Source organism: Leptidea sinapis, chromosome 14 (assembly GCF_905404315.1).
Source record: "Leptidea sinapis chromosome 14, ilLepSina1.1, whole genome shotgun sequence".
NCBI classification, from domain to species: domain Eukaryota; kingdom Metazoa; phylum Arthropoda; class Insecta; order Lepidoptera; family Pieridae; genus Leptidea; species Leptidea sinapis.
The window spans coordinates 5,512,879-5,533,622 of NC_066278.1; the positions used below are offsets into that span (position 1 = coordinate 5,512,879).

General features: G+C 34.3%; 1 protein-coding gene across 1 annotated transcript in view; it reads left to right on the forward strand.

Moving 5' to 3' along the window:
- Positions 1 to 20,744, forward strand: part of LOC126967863 (multiple C2 and transmembrane domain-containing protein-like) — a 43,237-nt gene that overhangs the window by 14,979 nt on the left and 7,514 nt on the right. Inside the window, exons 3-14 of the mRNA XM_050812549.1 lie at positions 2,025 to 2,176; positions 4,365 to 4,523; positions 6,389 to 6,575; positions 11,493 to 11,689; positions 12,891 to 13,104; positions 14,216 to 14,361; positions 16,038 to 16,183; positions 16,415 to 16,471; positions 17,585 to 17,661; positions 17,978 to 18,084; positions 19,253 to 19,362; positions 20,298 to 20,395. Of these exons, the coding sequence (XP_050668506.1) occupies positions 2,133 to 2,176; positions 4,365 to 4,523; positions 6,389 to 6,575; positions 11,493 to 11,689; positions 12,891 to 13,104; positions 14,216 to 14,361; positions 16,038 to 16,183; positions 16,415 to 16,471; positions 17,585 to 17,661; positions 17,978 to 18,084; positions 19,253 to 19,362; positions 20,298 to 20,395 (1,542 nt within the window). The 5' untranslated portion in view covers positions 2,025 to 2,132. The remainder of the gene's footprint in view (positions 1 to 2,024; positions 2,177 to 4,364; positions 4,524 to 6,388; positions 6,576 to 11,492; positions 11,690 to 12,890; positions 13,105 to 14,215; positions 14,362 to 16,037; positions 16,184 to 16,414; positions 16,472 to 17,584; positions 17,662 to 17,977; positions 18,085 to 19,252; positions 19,363 to 20,297; positions 20,396 to 20,744) is intronic.

Here is a 20,744-nt window from a genome sequence, read left to right on the forward strand (position 1 = left end):
TAGCTGGTCCATGCGTCATGCTCGTGAACGGGCGTTGCTTGTGGTGGCAGTATGATCCTCTCACCGGGAAATCTGATTTATGTTTTTTTTATTTCTTTTATTTTCTTTATTTTTTTAAATTATATATTTTTTGTATATAATAGATAATAAAATGCTCGCATAATGCCTTTATTTTATTTACGGTCTGTGTCGATTGATGCATCTACCGTATTGTACTTTAAGTATGTACTCAATAATTACAAATATGTTTTTACTTATTAATTTACATTATTTTGACTGACTCGTCTAAGGCATTTAGTAATGGACGTTCGTGGATTTTGTTGCATCACTTTGCATATATTGCAATTGAAATTATTTGTAAAATCAAATTGAATATATGAACCTGAAACAATTCTGTTTTGAAAAGAGCAACCATGTAGTTTCTTTCTCGTTCTTCTCTGAGGAAATCTGCCTTCCGAACGAGTTGTATAAAAAAAATACATATTTCAAGTTTAATGCAATTTAACTGCGAAATTAAATATTTTTGTTTGTTGGTTTGTCTGGTGTTCCATGTATGTGATGTTATTCAACTATGTCCAGGACTCGGTAGAATTCGGTTTTTGCGTTTAGGTTTATTTGCGGTGGTCAATGACGTTCTATGCACCTATAAGGACATATCATTCGCAGTCTGATGGCAAAAGTGTGCTTAAAGACAAAGTAAGAACACTTTTCTTCTTAGTCGTGCGTTAACTGTCACTGTTCGAATCAAATGTTTTACATTGCTGTTTATTCACCAGGAATATTTTGAACAACTGGTGTAAATGCGGCAATGTATATATATAGCAGTCAAAGGTAATTCTGGTATTATTTGTGGTATGTTCCATATTTCGGCTTTGTTTTTATACTACGTGATTTGTCTAGAAGTATAGAACGTCATTGGCGGAGGTTATTGTCTAACGGCTGATGAGAGGGCAAAGCTAATCATTGTTTTAGGTTGAATTCATGTGCAACATAATTTAATTTATTAAGATTTCAATTTATGATTAAATAGTAGGTTGGTTCTTATGAAGAAAAGTTGAAGCTTTCCTTTGTAAAAGACCGAGTATTCACCACAATTTCTAGATAACATAGGTGCATGATAAATAATCCACTTTAAAAGATTAGGAAATTATTTTTAAATGGATTTGAAAGTATCGAATACTAAAACATATAAAATAATAATATATAACCAGTAGGAGACTCCTTTGCACAGGATGCCGGCTAGGTACTGTGTAAACATTATTGTGTTTCAGTCTGAAGGGCGCCGTAGGTAGTGAAATTACTGGGCAAATGAGACTTAATATCTTATGTCTCAAGGTGACGAGCGCAATGATTGTAGTGCCGCACAGAATTTTTGGGATTTTTCAAGAATCGTGAGCGGCACTGCATTTTAATGGGCAGGGCGTATGAAATACCATCAGCTAAACGTCCAGTTCGTCTCGTCCCTTTTTCAAAAAAAAAAATAAGTATATTATTGTTAGGTACTTAATTAATTTTTATATTCATATTGGATAATTCGTGTTATTTATTTGTGTCGTCTATTCGCGCATCTTCTTTTCATTATGCATGCTTACATTTAAACGTAGATACTTTACATAGTTATAAGCGAGAGTATGAACCTGACGCTCAATTCTGTTATTGCGAAAACTTGCACCAATGTCTTTGGGTATAACTATAGATAACAATATTGACACACTTTTTACACAAATTGTCTTGCCCCAAGTTAAGCATATATAGCCTGTGTTATGGGTTACAAGACAATTATATATTTAATACAATACCCTTACTTAAACATACATAAATTCATATAAACATACATAAATACATTTAAACATCCATGACTCGGAAACAAACATCCATATTCATCATATAAATGCTTGCACCTACCGGGATTCGATCCCGGGACCTCTAGCTTAGTAGGTAGGATCGCTAACCACTCGGCTATACAGGTCGTCTATAGATATCTAAGTAAAGTTTGTAAATGTTTAATTTATTATTCTTTACAGTATCTTCTGAAGAATACTCGACTTAGTGACGTGAATAAACGGCTAAAGGCACAAATATGGAGTTCCGTAGTCACTATTGTGCTCGTAGAAGCGAAGAATCTACCGCCAATGGACTTGGATACGCGATCCAGCGATCCTTATTGCAAATTTCGGTACGTAATACATACTAACCTGGCAAACGTTATGAATATAGAAAAATAACTACATTTTACATGTTCATCAGTTAACCGATACAGAACGTACACTATACAAAGACTCGCTTCACAAAAAGATACATCTAAACTAATATTATAAAGAAGAGACATTAATTGTGTTTTTGTGTGTATGTTTCTCATGTTTTTACACAAAATTTTTTTGAAAAGAAACAACGATTTTTTAAGAAATACGTCCTCAATCATCAACTAGTATAAAATATGTCAATTTTCATATTGATCGATTGACTGGTGTAAGACTGAAACAATAACATTTATAGTAATCTATCTATATATATAAAAATGAATTGCTGTTCGTTAGTCTCGCTAAAACTAGAGTCCAGAGAAGGTTTAAAAGGTGAATAAATAGGAAAATGCTGCTAAATTAAATAAAAACAACAAATTTGTTTTTCCTTTGATGTGTCCATACATAATTTCTATGAGAGAATTTAATTACGACAGCAGGGTGCATATTTTACGAAGTAATTTTTGATGTTATGATATATTAGTGACAAATTCATATAAAAACATTATTTTAATTATTATATACAGAACAACGTCTGTCGGGTCAGCTAGTAATATATATATTATAGCATCAATAATTCGATATAGACCAGCGCTGACGCCTTTGAAAATGATAAAAAAGAAAAAAATAATAATAGTAGGATGAAACCATTGAAAAAGGAAGATAGTGTAACAATAAGTATATTTACAATCATCGTCATAAAACCACTTGGCATTCAAACTAAAAATGTCCACTGAATTTCAAATATGTACTTGGAGAATATACTCTCTAATACACTACTCTTACGTTTTATGATTTCCGCTCTGCTCTGGACATAAAATAAACTTATAAATGAGTGTTTTGGGTTATCCCACCTAGACATAATGTGTAATAAAGGAGAATTGTGAAGTTAAAGGAGATAGTAACAAACACTAAAAATAAAATATTTTTGTGTTAATAATATAATTCTGTAGAAAGGATGCAATAGAATAATATATATAACTTGCGTAACTCTGACCAACCTTTACCTACGCGAGTGCGAGGATGCGAGCGGACGAAACCAGGGTTGATATTCAGTCTCGTTGAATGTCGGGTAGAAATATTATATCTTTTATATTTATGGTAATAATATTGATAAATTAGTTCCTGTCAAGTATGTGTGTTTTTGGAGAAGAAGCAGGAAGTAGAAGAAGTAACAAGACGATGTCTATTCAGATCAAACAATGCCGCTCAGAATTCTTGAAAAGATCCCAATTGATATATATAAGATTTTAAGTTTCATTAGAGCAGTTATTTTACTACAACGCCGTCCTCCAAACCAAAACATAAAAATATAGAGCTTGCACACTTTCTGCTTGACGGTGAAAAGGGTGTGTTACCCATTGGCATTGTTTTATATTATATTAAGTAGGCTAAGTTTTTATATGATTTAAAATATGGGCTTGGAGTTTCTTATCAGTTCTTCTCCCCATGTCAAAGGCCCTTTACGAAGTGATGTAGCTTCATGACGTTTACCAAGTGTTATTGTAATATGTTATATTATTGTCATGGTAAATAAATATATATCTATTCTATCCGGCGTGCTGTTCTAAGAAGCCGGTAAACTGGTAAAATGTGTATGAAGTAGGTAAACAATGGACTCCAGTGTTTTTTTTATGGAATAGGAGGACAAACGAGCGTACGGGTCACCTGGTTTTAAGTGATCTCCGCCGGTCACATTCTCTTGCAACACCAGAGGAATCACAGGAACGTTGCAGGCCTTTGAGGAAGGTGTACGCGTGTCCCATGTCCTATCGTCCCGGAAACACCATACAAGGGAGTCACTCATTCCACAGTTTTGTAGTATGTAGAAGAAAGCTCCTTGAAAACCGCTCTGTGGAGGCGACACATCCAGATGGTGGGGATGATATCCTAATTTGTGGCGTGTTATTGTAATTTTCCGGCATGAATCAGGCGAAACAGCACTTCGGAACACTCCCCGTGATAAATACGGTAGAAGACACACAATGGAGCAACGTCTCTACGCAACGCCAAGTGATCCAGCCGTTCACAGAGCACTGGATCCCCTACAATTCGAGCTTGCACGCGGTCAAATGGATCTAGTGTATCTTCTTTTGAATAAAGCGACATATTACTTAATTTCAGATTAGGTAACGAGAAGTATAAGAGTAAGGTAGTCTGGAAGTCCCTACATCCATCGTGGTTGGAACAATTTGATCTGCATCTGTATGATGATCAGGAACAAATATTAGAAGTAACCGTATGGGATAAGGACAAACAGACCAAGGATGACTTTTTAGGAAGGTTGGTATTGAATTGAATTTTTACTTAAGTCTAAAAAAAAGGTGCTGGTCTTTTGGTACGGTTTTTTTTTTATGAAAATAACGGACGAGACGAGCAGGACGTTCAGCTGATGGTAATTGATTGCAGTGCCGCTCAGGATTCTTGAAAAACCCCAAGAATACTGAGCGGCACTACAAATGCGCTCTTCACCTTGAGACATAAGATGTTAAGTCTCATTTTCAGAGTAATTTCACTAGCTACGGCGCCCTTCATACCAATACACAGTAATGCTTACACATTACTGCTTCCCGGCAGAAATAGGCGACATTGTGGTACCCATAATCTAGCGGGCATCCTGTGCCACAGAGCTTCCCACTATTCTGAATAGGTGGTTTATATAGTATATGTGTTAATTAATACGTCTAGATAGAGTCTCTTAGTCTTTAGACAACCGATGAAAACAGGCCAGGAATAAAAGGTTAGTGTGCGTGACAAGCTACGTCTTACAATCGCGATTTGTATGACACTTTGTGTTAGTGTGCGTTAATTGCTCAAAATAGAGGTTAGTTCTAAAGTCTATTTTTTTTTAACATTTTCACAGCTGTCACAGTCTTTCTAGACGTGTAAATGATATATGATGTTTATATATATACATACTTAGAATAATAACGCTCAGAACGATAGCTTCATTCATAGTTCCTGTCAATATACTTTTCAATATACTAAGTTTGAAAGCGAACAGTTGCTTAAAACGTAGTGGGCTACCTCTGGTTTTTACAAGATTATAGCCGTCATCTGTCAATCTATCAATGACTGCACGTTTAATACAATCGAGTGAATCGGTTTTTTTCTTAGAGAGTTTCGCTAGGCTGGGCATACTAGATAAACTAGTAAAGTCAAAGTCAAAAATATTTTATTGACATAAAATCAAAAGATTGCTCGGCCACGTCAATCACAAAAAATACAATATAAATACATGTAATTATACAAAAGTTTAAAAACAATACGAGGCTGAACCATAAAATCCATAATAAAAGCTATAATACTATTCAATTCCATATTGTAATATCGTTTACGTAATCTTCAATACTGTAATAAGCCTTCGACATAAGTCTGCGTTTAATAAAAAAATTAAATTTATTTATTAATAATTCAGATAAACTTTTTGGTAATTTATTGTAAAATTTAATATCATTGCATGCAAAGAATTGTTTATTTTACAGAGCCTAGTAGGGGGCACTATAAGCTTGTAGTTATTTCTAGTGTTCAAATTATGGTTTTCCCTTATTTTAATGTATAAATTATAATGTTTATGTACGTGCAGGAGATTGCTATAAATATATTGGCCGTATATGGTCATAATATGAATTTGTTTGAATTTTTCCCTTTGAGATTCTCGTGGGCTCATTTGGTATATGGCACGTACAGCTCTTTTTTGAAGTATGAAGATATTATTTACTTCCGCTGCACTACCCCATAGTATAATTCCACACGATATAACGCTATGAATCAATATATACTTCATAATTCTACAATTAATTATTTTGAAGTGAGTAAGTTTCACGAGCATAGCTAGCGGACATCATTTCCTTCAGCCTTCTTTTTGGGAAGGAAACGACCCACCCCACTACGCCGCCACAAACAAGATCAAGAGTTGATTATTAGACTCATGAACTATTTAAAATGTTTTTAACTTTTATTTTTCAAATATTTTTAGGTTTGTTTTCTCATAGCTGAAAGTAGATGTAGATTCGACAAATTTTTCAAAATAGGTTTTATTTTATGTTTTAAAGTCGTTTTGAATTTTCAATAGACTTTATATGTTTTAGTTAGATTAAGTCGTACATTTGATAAAATTGATTATACATTTAAAATGTTCATTTCAGATGTGCAATAGACTTGTCGAAATTAGAAAGAGAAAAAACACACAGCATATGGCAGGACCTGGAGGAAGGAAACGGACAGATATTTTTACTTCTTACCATAAGTGGGACCACTCAGTCGGAGACTATCACAGACCTTGCAAGCTATCGAGAAAATCCTAAAGAAATTGAGAATATAAGAAAAAGATATGTAAGTGAAAAATCAAATAAAATAATCAAGTAAATAAATTACCTTTCAGTATTATACCATAATTTATATTAAAATTTATTTATTATTAATAACCACTTTTTTTTACATTTTTCAATCGTACATTTAGATCTTCTTTTTACGTTCATTCTCTTTTTTTTAAGAGTTAAAAAAATAGGTATCTATACTGCCTTTATTTTTTTGAGAGGAGGAAATACAGTTACGTATTTACGCCCCGGAACGGGGCGTAATATACTGGACATATAGACTCGAGTGTCCGCGTAAGCGGACACCCCATACCGACTAAAACCTCCTCTATGCTGTTAGCCATGCTTTTACAGCGACACATGGGCCGTGGAGGCCGCAAAGACTACGCAACAACAGTCACGGGGCGTCTCCTAAGGAGACTAGAACCTCGGTGTGCTTGTGGGAAGGAGAGAACTGCTTTTATTTACTGATTTTAACTTCTATTGAATTATATTCATAACTATAATTTAAATAATTACTAGTCGCTGCTACTCCAGAACTTAATAATATTGGAGCTAGTGCTACATTGGCGCCACGCCATTGCAGCTTATTACTGAGTTAGCTCCATTTGGTGAAATTCACTGCCGCACAGTACCTTTTTCGTTTTTAGCAATAAATTGTATTATTTAATTGGTTTTATTAGTAAGTTCTAAGAATTAATTACTCATTCTGGTTTGTAATTTAATAATTGTGTGGTGGTAGTTTGTTATCAATAAATTTTTATTCTATTCTATTATATTCAGTATAATTTCAAATATATTCGGTTCTAGTTATGAGGAATCCTGTGGAAACCATAAATTAATGCAATTAAAAGACCGGTGAACTTTACTCGATATGTTATTTTTGTAAGACGTGTGCAGCAACATGCAATTATAAATTTTATACCTTAAATGGTGGACGTTCCTGTAATTGGCAGTAGGTCATCACGTAATAGCTTTGTAAATAGTTTAATTTTCATGTGTTGTCGGTTCAATAATAAAAAAATAAAAAAAGTTCACAGATAATAAAAAAAGCGGACAAGTGCATATCATTTTTAAGACTTATCCATAGATACCCCACGTTTGGGTTTGATGAAAAAAATTTTTGAGTTTTAGTTCTAAGTATTATCCCTTAAATTTTTTTTTATTATTTTTGTGCGAAAATCTTAATACGTTTCACAAAATACATCTATTTACCAAGTTTCAACAGTATAGTTCTTATAGTTTCGGAAAAAAGTGGCCGTGACATACGTACAGACAGACATGACGAATCTATAAGGTTTCCGTTTTTTGCCCTAAAAAGGGAATTTATTTCTTACAAGCTCTATTTTGATTGTGTCATAACTTTCCTACACAGTGACAATATGATCGAAATGATAACGCATCCCAACTCTACCCTGGACAGACTAGTAATTGAACATATCAATCCTTTGAAATTCATTTTTAATATTTTCGCCCATAGAGCGATAGTTTATTATGACGTCGAATGAGGATTTAACAAATCATTAAAGCCGTAACGTCTAACATTTCTACTATACAGAAAAATACTTAATTATTATTGTAAGTATCAAATAAACATATAAATATTAAAATCATCAGCAATAGCGCTTGATGCAGGTCAGTCAATTTAAAGTGTTGATGGCCTTTTAAAATGAAGACATTATATCTTTGTTTATAAACAATTATTGTCTTATCTCTAAAGTTCGGAATATCCATTAAAATGAGTTATTTGTGAGTAATACGTTAACTACTTAGCAAAAACAGCTTTTGTTTCTTTCAATTTAATATTTTCGCGAAAATGCTGTAATGCATATAGCTAATGGTAAAATTATTACCAATGATATAATAATTTGCATATAAACAAACTATATTCATATTAATCAACCAAATATTATAAAAAAGTAGACATCTAGTCGCGCGTCTGTGTCTTCGAATGTTAGGTACTCATTGTGAAAATTTTTGGGTTCCAACTTCCAATCAAAGAGTATGTCCCAATTAGGACACTTTCGTGCGCCAACAACATACACTGGCCTTCAAAAGTAAGTATCACACTTTTAAAATTGGGATAACGTTTTAAATTCACAAGATATACTTTCGAAATAAAAAGGACTCCAAAGAGAATTTAATTTTGTACATAAAAACTTTATAGTCGGTAACTTTCTTTTAAGAATTGGCTGAAAAAAAACTTCAAAAACAAAACCATTCCTTTTTCAAAGTGGACGTTTCCGAATTACAATTTTCACATTTTTCTTTCTGTTTTAAATTTTTTTCAAGATCGATGGGTCTTGTTTTAAAAATTTATGCTAAAAAGCACATAACATTTATTTATCATGCCTCTTTCAGTTGAAGAATGTGCTAGGATCATGGCTTTTCTGGAACTAGGCATCAGTATGCGTCGCACTGCAAGAATGGTGGGTGTGACGGTACGAACGGTCCAGAAGGTAAAGCGAAGGTACGAAGAGACTGGACACCATCTGAGAAGACCTTGTAATGGCAGACCCAGGTGTACCAGTGCCCGAGAAGATCGTTATATTATTTCCACTGTGTTAAGGAATCGCCACCAAAATGCAGTTGAAGTCCAGCAATAGCTACTTCAGACCCGGAGGGACTACATTAGTGACAGTACAGTGAGAAGAAGACTTGCTGCAAATTTGAAACCCCGAAGACCAGCGAGTGGCCCAAAACTCGAGAGACAGCATCGAGTAGCGAGACCGCGATACGCCCGTGAACACATGCAGTGGGATGAAGAAGAATGGTCAAGAATTTTGTTTGCAGATGAGTCTCGATTCTCCCTTTACACTTCTGATGGAAGGCGAAGTGTTTACAGGCGACCTGGTGAGCGATACCTTCAAGCCTGCATCTCAGAAAGTGTCCAATACGGTGGAGGCAGTGTACATGTATGGACTGGCATATCTTCAGAAGGTCGCACAGAGCCAGTAGCCATAGAAAATGGCACCCTCACTGGGCAAAGATATGCTCAAGAGATTCTCAATGAGTATGCAGGGCCGTATTTAGCAAATATGGGTGATGGATCGATGCTGATGCATGATAATGCCCGGCCACACACGGCTCATATCGTACAAGAGTATATTCAGGAGGTCGGTATCAGCGTTATGGCTTGGCCATCAAGAAGTCCTGATCTCAACCCGATTGAACACGCCTGGGGTGAGCTTGGGAGGCTAGTCAGAAATCGCAGACCACCACCTACTACCCTCAGGGCACTAAAGCAGGCCCTGGTAGAAGAATGGGAGAATATTCCCCAACATCGGCTCCGAAACCTAGTGTTCAGTATGCCAAACCGGCTCGAAGCTGTAATCAGAGCTCGAGGAGGCAATACCAGTTATTAAAAATGAAATAATATGTAATACAGTTTAGTTGAATTTTTTTACACTAAACTAAAAATGTCTATTTTCATTGTTTTATCTTTTTTAATTTAAAAATGTTACTAATGTATAATTTTAGTTTCTAAGAATTAAAGCCTATAAAATTTGCAACAAAACGTTTTTAATCTTAAATCTCTACCTTCTATATTTACGAAAAAAAATTAATTTGAAAAGTGTGATACTTACTTTTGCAGGCCAGTGTATTACTCCTTTACTTAACATTAAGTCTTTGAGTAATCACAACTCAAGCTTTTAAACGGCAAATTAATACAGTTTTCATTATTAAGTTCCAGGCTATTGTCAGACTTTTTAAAGTAAAAACTTCTTTACCGGCGTTCAGCACTTGGGATAGGTATAAAATTTTAAACTCGCGTTAAGACACATGGCCTGATCGCAAATTAGTAAGATAGTTGAAATTATGGATGAAAAATTCATACATGTAACTAATTATAGTTGGGCTATACAAACTTAATAATCATACGGTCATTGGACCAATGGATGAATCATTGTGATTGCGAAGCCGAAACACCGCGAGGTCGAAACTCAGCCGTGAAATATTTTTACAGTTTAATTATTGAAGTGAAAACTTATTTAGCGGCGCTGAGCAATTTTCTTGGGATGGGTATAAAATGTTAAACTAGCGTCAGGACACGTGAGCTGATCGAAAATTCATAAGACAGTCGTTGAAATTATGGATGAAAGTTGATTTTTCTGAGAGATAAGCTTTTTAATGTAATATAATTATAATAGTTCTGAAGTTTTTAATTTCTTATGTAATATAAATTCTATTTTTTATGCGATAGCGCAATAAATGAATATTGTATTTAATCGCATAAACGCTAGTACTTTTATGCTGATAAATAAAGCAATTCGTGCGAAATGATTCCCCAACCATTCCAAAATATTCAAAATTACATAACGTTAATGTTCAAGTTTTCACTTCTACCGGCACTCCTGGAGTGCAACCCGTTAATTTTTTTGTTTATTTTTTTTATTTCTCATCAGGTAATTATCTTAATGATGGGTAGTCTGGTTTTTGGTTATGATTGATTAAAAAGAATTCTCAAGGTATCCATTTTGAAAAAGTTTTATTTTCATTTTGTAATAAGTACGTTTTGGGATAAGTTTTCAACATTGTAAAGAAGTGAATGGTTCACAGATTATATTCACGATCAAAAACGTTTGTACAACTGCAAAAAATTACCTTTCGTATAGTTCCATCAAAAAAGATATTTGATCTAAATTTAGTAATTGCATCTGCAGTAATAACTGCTCTCGTGATAGAACGATATTATATAATATATTATCGAAAATCAATTCAAAAAAACATACATTCTTTAATTCTTAAAATTTTTATTTAAGTATATAAATTCCTCATGATATTGAATACGCCATATTCTTGTTATAATTTCTAAAACAAATGAGGGCTGTTAACATATTTATTTATTTTTGGATACCTTGGCGACCCTGTACGTGCCAACCAGTTATTTCCGTCAGCTTTATTATATGATGTATTCTCTGAATAATTCCAGGTATGGTTTCGACTTAATGAAATGTCTGCCGGTGTGGGATGGCTTTGTGTGAAAGTGTATGGTGCTAAAGGATTAGCCGCAGCAGATCTTGGCGGGAAATCAGACCCCTTCTGCGTTCTAGAACTTGGAAATGCAAGACTTCAAACTCATACGGAATACAAGACGTTGCAACCAAATTGGATGAAGATATTCACTTTGTAAGTTAAGCTTTTAATTGTTTAGTTTTTAGGTCAAATATAAATAAAATAAGGTTCAATTAACTGTCAAAATATTATAAGCGAAACGAAGCATTTGAAAAATACAAATTAAGAAACGTATAGCATTATAAATTTCAAAGGCTCACTAAGAAACTTTTAGAAATGCTCTGATGGTTATACACCATGCTCATTAATATTTCTGTTATTAAAATTTAAGCGACAGATACACTTTATAAAGTTTAAGTGTTTGTTTTTGTATTTATTATATTATGTAAAATAAAATAACAGTGCAGCGGTACTCGGAATTTTTGAAAATCCCAGAATAACAAGCGGTATTGCAATTTCGCTCTTCACTTCAAGACGTAAGATATTGAGTTTAATTAGAGCACTATTACGGCGTCCTTCAAACCGACTCACAATAATGCTGCTTGACGCCGAAAAAAGCGCCGTTGCGGTACCCATCTAGCCGATATCTTGTGCAATGAAGCCTTCAATTGGTCTATATCCTCAAATCACCACAAATTCGTAGATTTTTTCTCTTCTTCATTGCAAATGCTATTTTCTTCGACTCCTTTTTACATTCTTGGCGAATATGAAGCATTAACGTTATCCAAGTTAAATTTAGTTTGGCAAAAATAGAGCACTATTTTATTATCTGTTAAAAAGGTTAAAAGTTTAATACACTCATACCCTTAGATAACAGGCGAGGTGACAGGCAGACAAAGTTATTATGTCTGCTCGCGGGAGGCCGGGGATATATTTTTCTCGTTAAAAATACATTGAGTAAGACAAGCTACACAAAATACCAAACAAAAGGTCATTTTACAGACTATAAAAGTAAAAATATTTTTATATAGAACTTTATCTCTGTAAAATACGGCAAGCCGTCAAAATGCGGTCAGCCGTAAAAATTGTCTGTAGCAGTCGATTTAAAAACTATTTTTCGTATTACGAATATCTGTGGTGTTTTAGTAACAATTCTATTACTAATTAGTCACTTTAAAATATATTTTAGTCATAAAAAATTACTACATAAATAAGTAATAATCGAAACGTAATGTTGGTAAAGTTAAAAAATCATACATAACAAATGTGCTACTGCCCTACTTTAGACGAAATTTGTTTTAAATAATTTATATGTTTCTATCTAAGCTTACACTGACAATTAATGTGTTCTCATATTGCCATGGTCCGATTTCAGTACAGTCAAAGACATAAGTTCTATCCTAGAACTAACAGTATACGATGAAGACCACGACCATAAAGTAGAGTTTCTGGGAAAGTTAGCTGTGCCCTTGTTATCTATCCGCAATGGTGAAAAACGATGGTTCGCACTCAAGGACAAGAAAATGAGAGCGCGGGCAAAGGGCAACTGCCCGCAAATATTATTGGAAATGTCCGTAATATGGAATCCGGTAAGTTTAAGATAATTCTGTAACACTACACGCCACAAGTTAGGATATCATCCTCACAATTCTGGATGTGTGGCGCTCCTCCACAGTGCGGTTTTCAAGGAGCTTTCTTCCACGTACTACAAAGCTGTGGAATGAACTTCCTTATGCGGAGTTTCCGTGACGATACGACATGGTTACCTTAAAAAAAAGCGCGTACACCTTCCTAAAAGGCCGGCAACGCTCCTGTGATTCCTCTGGTGTTGCAAGAGAATGTGGGCGGCGGTGATCACTTAACACCAGGTGACCCGTACACTCGTTTGTCCTCCTTTTCCATAAAAAAATACGTGTACATTTTTTCATGAGAAGAAATGACGGAAGGAGTGGTTGTCCCACCTGATGGTACGATTTGAGTCATAATTAGGCAACCAATGACATATTTCGTAACGTAATGGGATACCATCCCTACCGTGTCTTTCACTTAGAAATATAATGTTTTATCTTTCAAATAGGCCGTCATATATGTGTCAAATAGATACAATTAATGACATTGAATATAAATAATATTTAATATATCCGTAGCTACTACGTTAGTCGGTACTGGCTAGGAGTCGTTCTAATTCCTAGCCAACAGATATGTGTGAAGCGTTTAAGCAAAAATCAATCATATTACTTATAATGTCAAATAATGTCAAGAAAAATGTCAAAATACACGCAATGATTGCTAAAGTGTTCCACGTAGATAGACATTCAAATAATGTTAAAAGTATAATTAATGGTATTAGGTATGAACTGTCTAAATTCGTCCCAATTGTGAGGCTTTCAAGTCGCTCGATGCGCGCGCATCTTAAAATTTCACTCTCATAATTTTTTCATGACGCGCCTAAAGAAGTATAACTTCAAAAAATAGCAACTATTGTGTATACAAATGATTTGAGTTTTCTTTAGTGTTAATTCCGCCAATATTTGTCTTGATCGTGCCAGATTTTGGCGAGACCACACGTCCTCAGGATGCCTCGTGTAGATGCGACTCAATCGTTTGTATAGTTATGGATTTCCGCGAAGTAACGCCTACTTCAATAAATTAACTATTATGTATTTATTTACCTGAATTTATTTATTAATAATATTACAGTTAAAGGCAGCAATAAGAGTAGTAAATCCAAAGGAACCGAAGTATATGCACCAAGAAGCGAAATTCAAAAGGCAATTGTTCATTCGGAATGTGATGAGATTAAAATCTATTATTATGTGGTTTATCGAAGTGGGAAAAATTTTACAGTAAGTGCAAACTCCAAACTATACTTCGTTGTTGCTTTTTACTCAATTTTTTTCAAGAAGAAAAACTATCAATGTTGTCGTCTGGTTCCCCTGTGACTTTTTCTTATTTTTTTTAAACTATTGTAGCCTTTACCATTCGTGATATAAAACATTTTCGTCAAGCTCTTCCATGAAGTTAAAAATATCTTTAAGGTCGTTTAAATATTGTACTATTATTGTACATTGTGTGATAAAGTGTTTTAACTTTTACCAAGTTTTTCTTGCAATAAGTTCACCTAATTTGAATACCTATATAGATAACTATCTGGCTTCACCTGTTGTTAACTCGTTCATCTACGTGGAATTCTGAATTCGATCCAGAAGGAAGAATTTTTTATCGAAGGAAGTCATTAAATCTATTTTATATTCCCATTCTTATCCCGATTTTTAAACGTCTATTTTACTAACTGTTCTTGTTAAAATTTTCACATGTCCATATTGACAGGATTAAAATAAAAAATTGAATAATAATACTTGAAAGACATATTTTAAAATTGCCATATTTGTATATTCGAAAATTAAATACTTCTATTAATGCACCGTAAAATACACAAAACTTCCCCTGTGACGAGTACGTCAAAAACACACTCACAACGTCATCTAGTGAGTAACACACATCAATAAAGTACCTACTATACAGGCTGTTAAAGATTTAACACGTAAAATCACAGTATATATAGATATATATATAAGCTAAAGTAGTAAAGACTCTATGTATACTAATAAAATACGTGTCAACAATACGCCTCTTAGCGGACATCGCAGTGTTGTCAGCCACGGGTGCCGCGTAGAGACGAGAGATCACTCTTTGTGTTGAATTGTATTGCGTGTTGTATGTTTTATTCTTAGATTAAGGATTGGTCTCCTATTCCTTTTATGAAAATAAGGGACGAGACGAGCAGGACGTGCAGCTGATGGTAATTTATACGCCCTGCCCATTACAATGCAGTGCCGCTCAGGATTCTTGAAAAACCCCAAAAATTATGAGCGGCACTACATGCTGCGCTCGTCACCTTGGGACATAAGATGTTAAGTCTCATTTGCCCAGTAATTTCACTAGCTACGGCGCCCTTCAGACCGAAACACAGTAATGTTTACACATTATTATTTCACGGCATAAATAGGCGCCGTTGTGGTACCCATAATCTAGCCGCACCTAGATACGCACTATCTAAGAACAATAGTTTTTTTATTACGGCAACTATGTATTAGATGCATGTGTGCGTGGCATCTTTCAAATTTTTTAAGCTTTTATATACGCTTCGTGTTATTTTACATTGAAATTAATAAAATATAAAATACTTACTGATGATATATATGTGATATATATGATCCCAGTGTCTTTCTTATTTCTTGTAGTAATATTTTTACAAAGTTTTACTACGCAATCTAGCATTTAAGTTTCAATTATTAGCTAAGTTTAACAGAACATGTGGCACGTCAACGTCACACATTATTCGAGACTGGCTCGGGTACGCCCACTATAGAGACCAGTCCTTAATCTAAGTTCAATGTATTTATTTGTTCTTGTGATAGACATCAACGGATGGCACTTCTCGACCCTATTACATTTATTATCAGACGCTCATTGCTTCGCCAGAGTTTTATGTGTAACTCATATTTACCCTTTTTTTCAGAGACTGTTTCGAATGGGAGTCAAAAATTTGTTCGTTTCTTGGTCTACTAGCATGGTTGGCGTTTTGTTATTATTATCAAATGTGGATGCTTCCCTTCATAATTCTAATGGTATTTGCGAGAAATTGGCTCATCTATCGACTAACTGGTATGTTTTAGTAGTAATATATTGTAGATAATAATATTTCTATGAAAAATAAACATGCTATTTTTTTGAGTGAATCTGGATGGCCAACATTTGAAGAACTATCAGGAATAGGGAACAAACTAATAGCCTCGAGGCAAATATTTGATTTGTAACGCTTTAGTAAATCTTTTTTTGTTTTATTATTCCAATTCATAGATTTATTTGGATTCTTATTAAGTTGTTATTTTATAGAGTACATAAAGTCCTACAAAAATCCATGGAAATGGTTAAGTAGATTCCTCACCAGTAGTAAGTTTTCTTTGTTTCATTGCATGTCTCTGTGGGCATAACTACACCATGTGAAGCTTTTTTTTAAATGTAACTAAATGTATTTATTAATAACTTGGACCCTTGCATAAAGGCGTCGCTTCATTGTGTGTTTACATCTATTACGGGAAATGTTTCCATTGCTGATTCCTGTCACTGAATGCCATCCACTAATCAAATACTATCGTCTCCAACTTGGTGTGGGGCCTTCCACCACAGTGTGGTCTTGTATTTGTATAAAGTTCTTCTGGCTAATACCGTCAGCGGAATTCCACTACCGGACATTACGTCCAAATGCAAAATTTCAGCAGCACCATGTTGTTTTGCGAGATAACTTTTTTGGAATTTATTAACCTTGTACAATTAATTACCGGCTGAGATTTCCCTGGACCGATATGATTTAACCGATAGCGTCAAGCTTAGAACATATTCCCAACTTAAAGAGTCAACTCTTGGTGTTGCGGATGTCCATTAGCGGTTTTCCTCAACACTTTTCATTACATGAACCACTTGCCCGTTTGCTCCCTTATGTAAAAAAGTAAAAATAGAAAATATTATTAAAAATAAAAAATATTATTCACCCTTAAACTTCACATTCATTCTGTATGCTATTAATGTTTTACCATAATCATTATATGTTGTCCAAACCTATCGTACATTTTTGTAAATGAATTTTTAAGTTCACAAATATTACAGTCTTTTGTAATAAAACCTTCACTATATATATGTGACAATTAGGTACTTGCACGTTGATGTCCGACATACAACCGCGCAATGCGATAGGCAATGCAACCTGAGAAATCTCAAAAGTAGAGCATACTTCAAATTCTGGCAAGTTAGGTCTTAAGCCCGTTGGTATTGCAGGTGTCCATAGGCGTACCTAGTTATATTACTGAGACTAAACATTTATGCCCCTAAGTGCTAAAGTGCAAAACACACACACAAAAATCCCTCAACACAGTTTTGTGTTTTCAAGAACCTGCGCAATATAGCATCGTTGTGCACAGGGTTTGTCATTTACCATCAGTTGTGTCATTAGCCCGTTTGCCGTCTTTGGTATAACAAAATGTTTAAATAAAATATGTATGTTTCAAGGTGGAAATCCATTGCTAAATCCGGTAGATGACGATGACTTATTGGCTGAAGAAGATGATGAAGATGAAGTTGATAAGGTAAACAATAAACTTTCATAATATTAGACCATTCTCCCGAAGTTTCAAGTTAAACCGAATAAACCTTAATTATTAAATTGCTGTAATAGTAAAGTATAACAAGCACGTGCCTTTAATGTTAAGGATTATGAAAAAATTGATGCACGTGCAAGCGTGATATACCTCTTGAAATATTTTCTCATACCAAATTCATGATAGCTTATTGTTAACTTTTGGTTCATGCCTATAATGAAAACTATGTTTCTTGCTCACTGACTATATTGAATTACGAGTGAATCCTGTCATAATTGGCGAATTCATATTCATATCCTTTTAGGAGGAAAAGAAATCGCTTAAGGAAAGACTACAGGCAATACAAGAAGTGACACAAACCGTTCAAAATGCTATTGGATATGTTGCAGCACTAGGAGAAGCTGTCAAAAAGTATGTACTTTCTCTATATATCTGGAGTGAAATAAATTTTTACTATAGTGCAATGACAAACGAGCAAAGAGGATCACCTAATAATACATTATCACCGCTAACCTCTCTTGTAACAGTAGTAGGAGGTATCAGTGAAGCATTTTAAGGCCTTTTAACGTTATGCCCTTTTTTGGTGATGTTTTCCAGATGTTGTTTTATTATTTTAGGCGATATTTTATCTCAAATTGAACAACCTCTTTGACTATTACTTGTTTAGTAGTTCATCTAATTCTAGTGTCCATAGAAGTGGAAAAGAAACTTCTTTTTGTGTGCAGCCTCTAGTAGTGTATAGTTCCAATTATGTCTGATGAGGGATTTGGGCTTCCCACGAGCTTGCCTCTACACCAGAAGCGAATTCATTATAATATATATTTTTAATGGTGTTTATACAATTAGTGATTCGGGATATAATGTGGAAAACTGTATCTCCAGCCATAATCTACAAGTATAACTTATAGATATTTACTTCTTACCTTACCTTCACGAAAAATATAGTAGTAGTAATAGGACGCTAGTCGGCGATAACTAAGTGAGTGCCGGAAGAGCAGTAGGGGTTAGCACTAATCAGTATTAAATCTGAGTAATTTAAAAATAAAATAATAAAAAAATAATTTGGTTCAATCTGCCTATTACTTAATAGGTAAATTTAATGTAAAGTTTATTTTTAAATCTCATTGTTTTCTGTAGTGAAAAGACAGACTCTAAGACACATTCAAATCCAATATGTACTAGATTAAATATAACGGCAATTAAAATGAAAAAAGAAATATGGCTTCAAATAAACGTGTGTCCATATTTGTGTGTCGTATGGTCGAATCACAGCTGCTAACGTGCGGACGCGCTAAAATGCATTAGTGTCCTTTCAAGAACTGCGTAAATTATTACAGTAACAGTCAAGTCTAAAATCAAAAATTAATCAATACTCAAAGAACAAATTATCTCGCCACACAGTCGGTATTAGCCTCATATCGAAGACCGACCCCCTTCTAATCTCACCGCTGTCAGTCAGGATTGTGATGCTATGTTCATTACACGCTCAAAACTAAAATGTTGACCTTCTGAAAGCAAAATAACTTTGTGGTACTGACAGGTGACAAGGTTTTATTAACTTCTTTATAATTTGTTTCAGTTTAATGAATTTCACGGTGCCATATTTAAGTTATATTGCGATAATAATGCTTTTTGGTGCTATGGTTGTACTGTATGTTGTTCCGTTGAAATATTTACTAATGGCTTGGGGTAAGTGTGTAAAATTACTTCTTTAGTTATTCTTATTAGTTAGAAGACACCATGCACATAATCCATGGAATGATAAAATAAGGCACCAAACTTGAAAGATTAAGGAGATCGTCGGCTTATACCTAAAACATTAACAAATTGGTGCAACATAAGGAGTGTGGAGGCGGTTAATACGACACATGTCAGTTGCTGCATTACGCTATTGGTTGAGATGTGTGACAGTGCTTTAAAATACAGTCACGTACAAAAAGGTTGTGATAATGTTAACCTACTTGTTATTAAACTGTCGTAGACTTCGATTTATTTAATGATATTTCCTGCAACCTGACGTCATAAATAGTCGATCGCTGATCAAGTTTTTATTTCGAGTGTAATCAAACGACCAAAACACCCTACTTCAGTGACCTTACATTAGTGAACAGTGACTAGTTAATTCGTCGTCATTGTGAATTAAACATGTAAAGATAACGTGAATAACCATAGATAAATATTTATAGTTCCCAGTTTCGCATATTGAACCCGCAACCGATATTTAAAGTTGTTTACTAACACCGCATTCATTGTCATCTATATACTTTTATAGTGCTCGAGACTCCAGTCTTCACTCCCTTTCAGTCTCGTGCCAGATTTTGGCGAGACAAGACGTCCTAAGGATGCCTCGTGTAGAGGCGAAACACGTGTCGAATTGTTTTAAAAACAAATATTGGCGGAATTAACACTAAAGAAAACTTAAATAATTTGTATACTTATGGATTTCCGCAAAGTAACGCCTAATTCAATAAATTTTTTTAGTGCTCTTAATTTTGGTTTACCAAACACTAACCTAATGAATTCGTTATATTTTTATTTAACTTGTCAATTCAATTGCTAGTTTTGAGCAGTGCAATAATTTACATTGATACAATACTATGTTTTTAGAAAATATTATGTTTTAGGTGTCAACAAATTTACAAGAAAAATACTAAGACCGCACACAATACCAAACAATGAAGTGTTAGACCTTTTATCCAGAGTACCAGACGATGAAACTTTGGTGAGATAATTTATTGTATTTGTACATCGTAATACATAGTTATAATTAAACATTATACACACTTTAGTTATGTTTATGACGTTGACTGTACCAACTCCATAGTAAATAAAATTTTTTCGCACCTTCATGAAAAGTTCGCTTTTAGTACCCCGGTACGAGGGACAAAGTGGCCGATTCTCTTACGGCAAGATGACTGTTGTCCCTCGTAACAGGGACTAAAAGCCACATTTTCATCCAGGTGGGAAAAAAATCATATACGCACCACGTGAGATAAGTAGGACATTGCCACCCGCAATATTCCGCGTGTGAGAATGACCTACTTTTCTTCCTAGGTTCGAATATACTATTT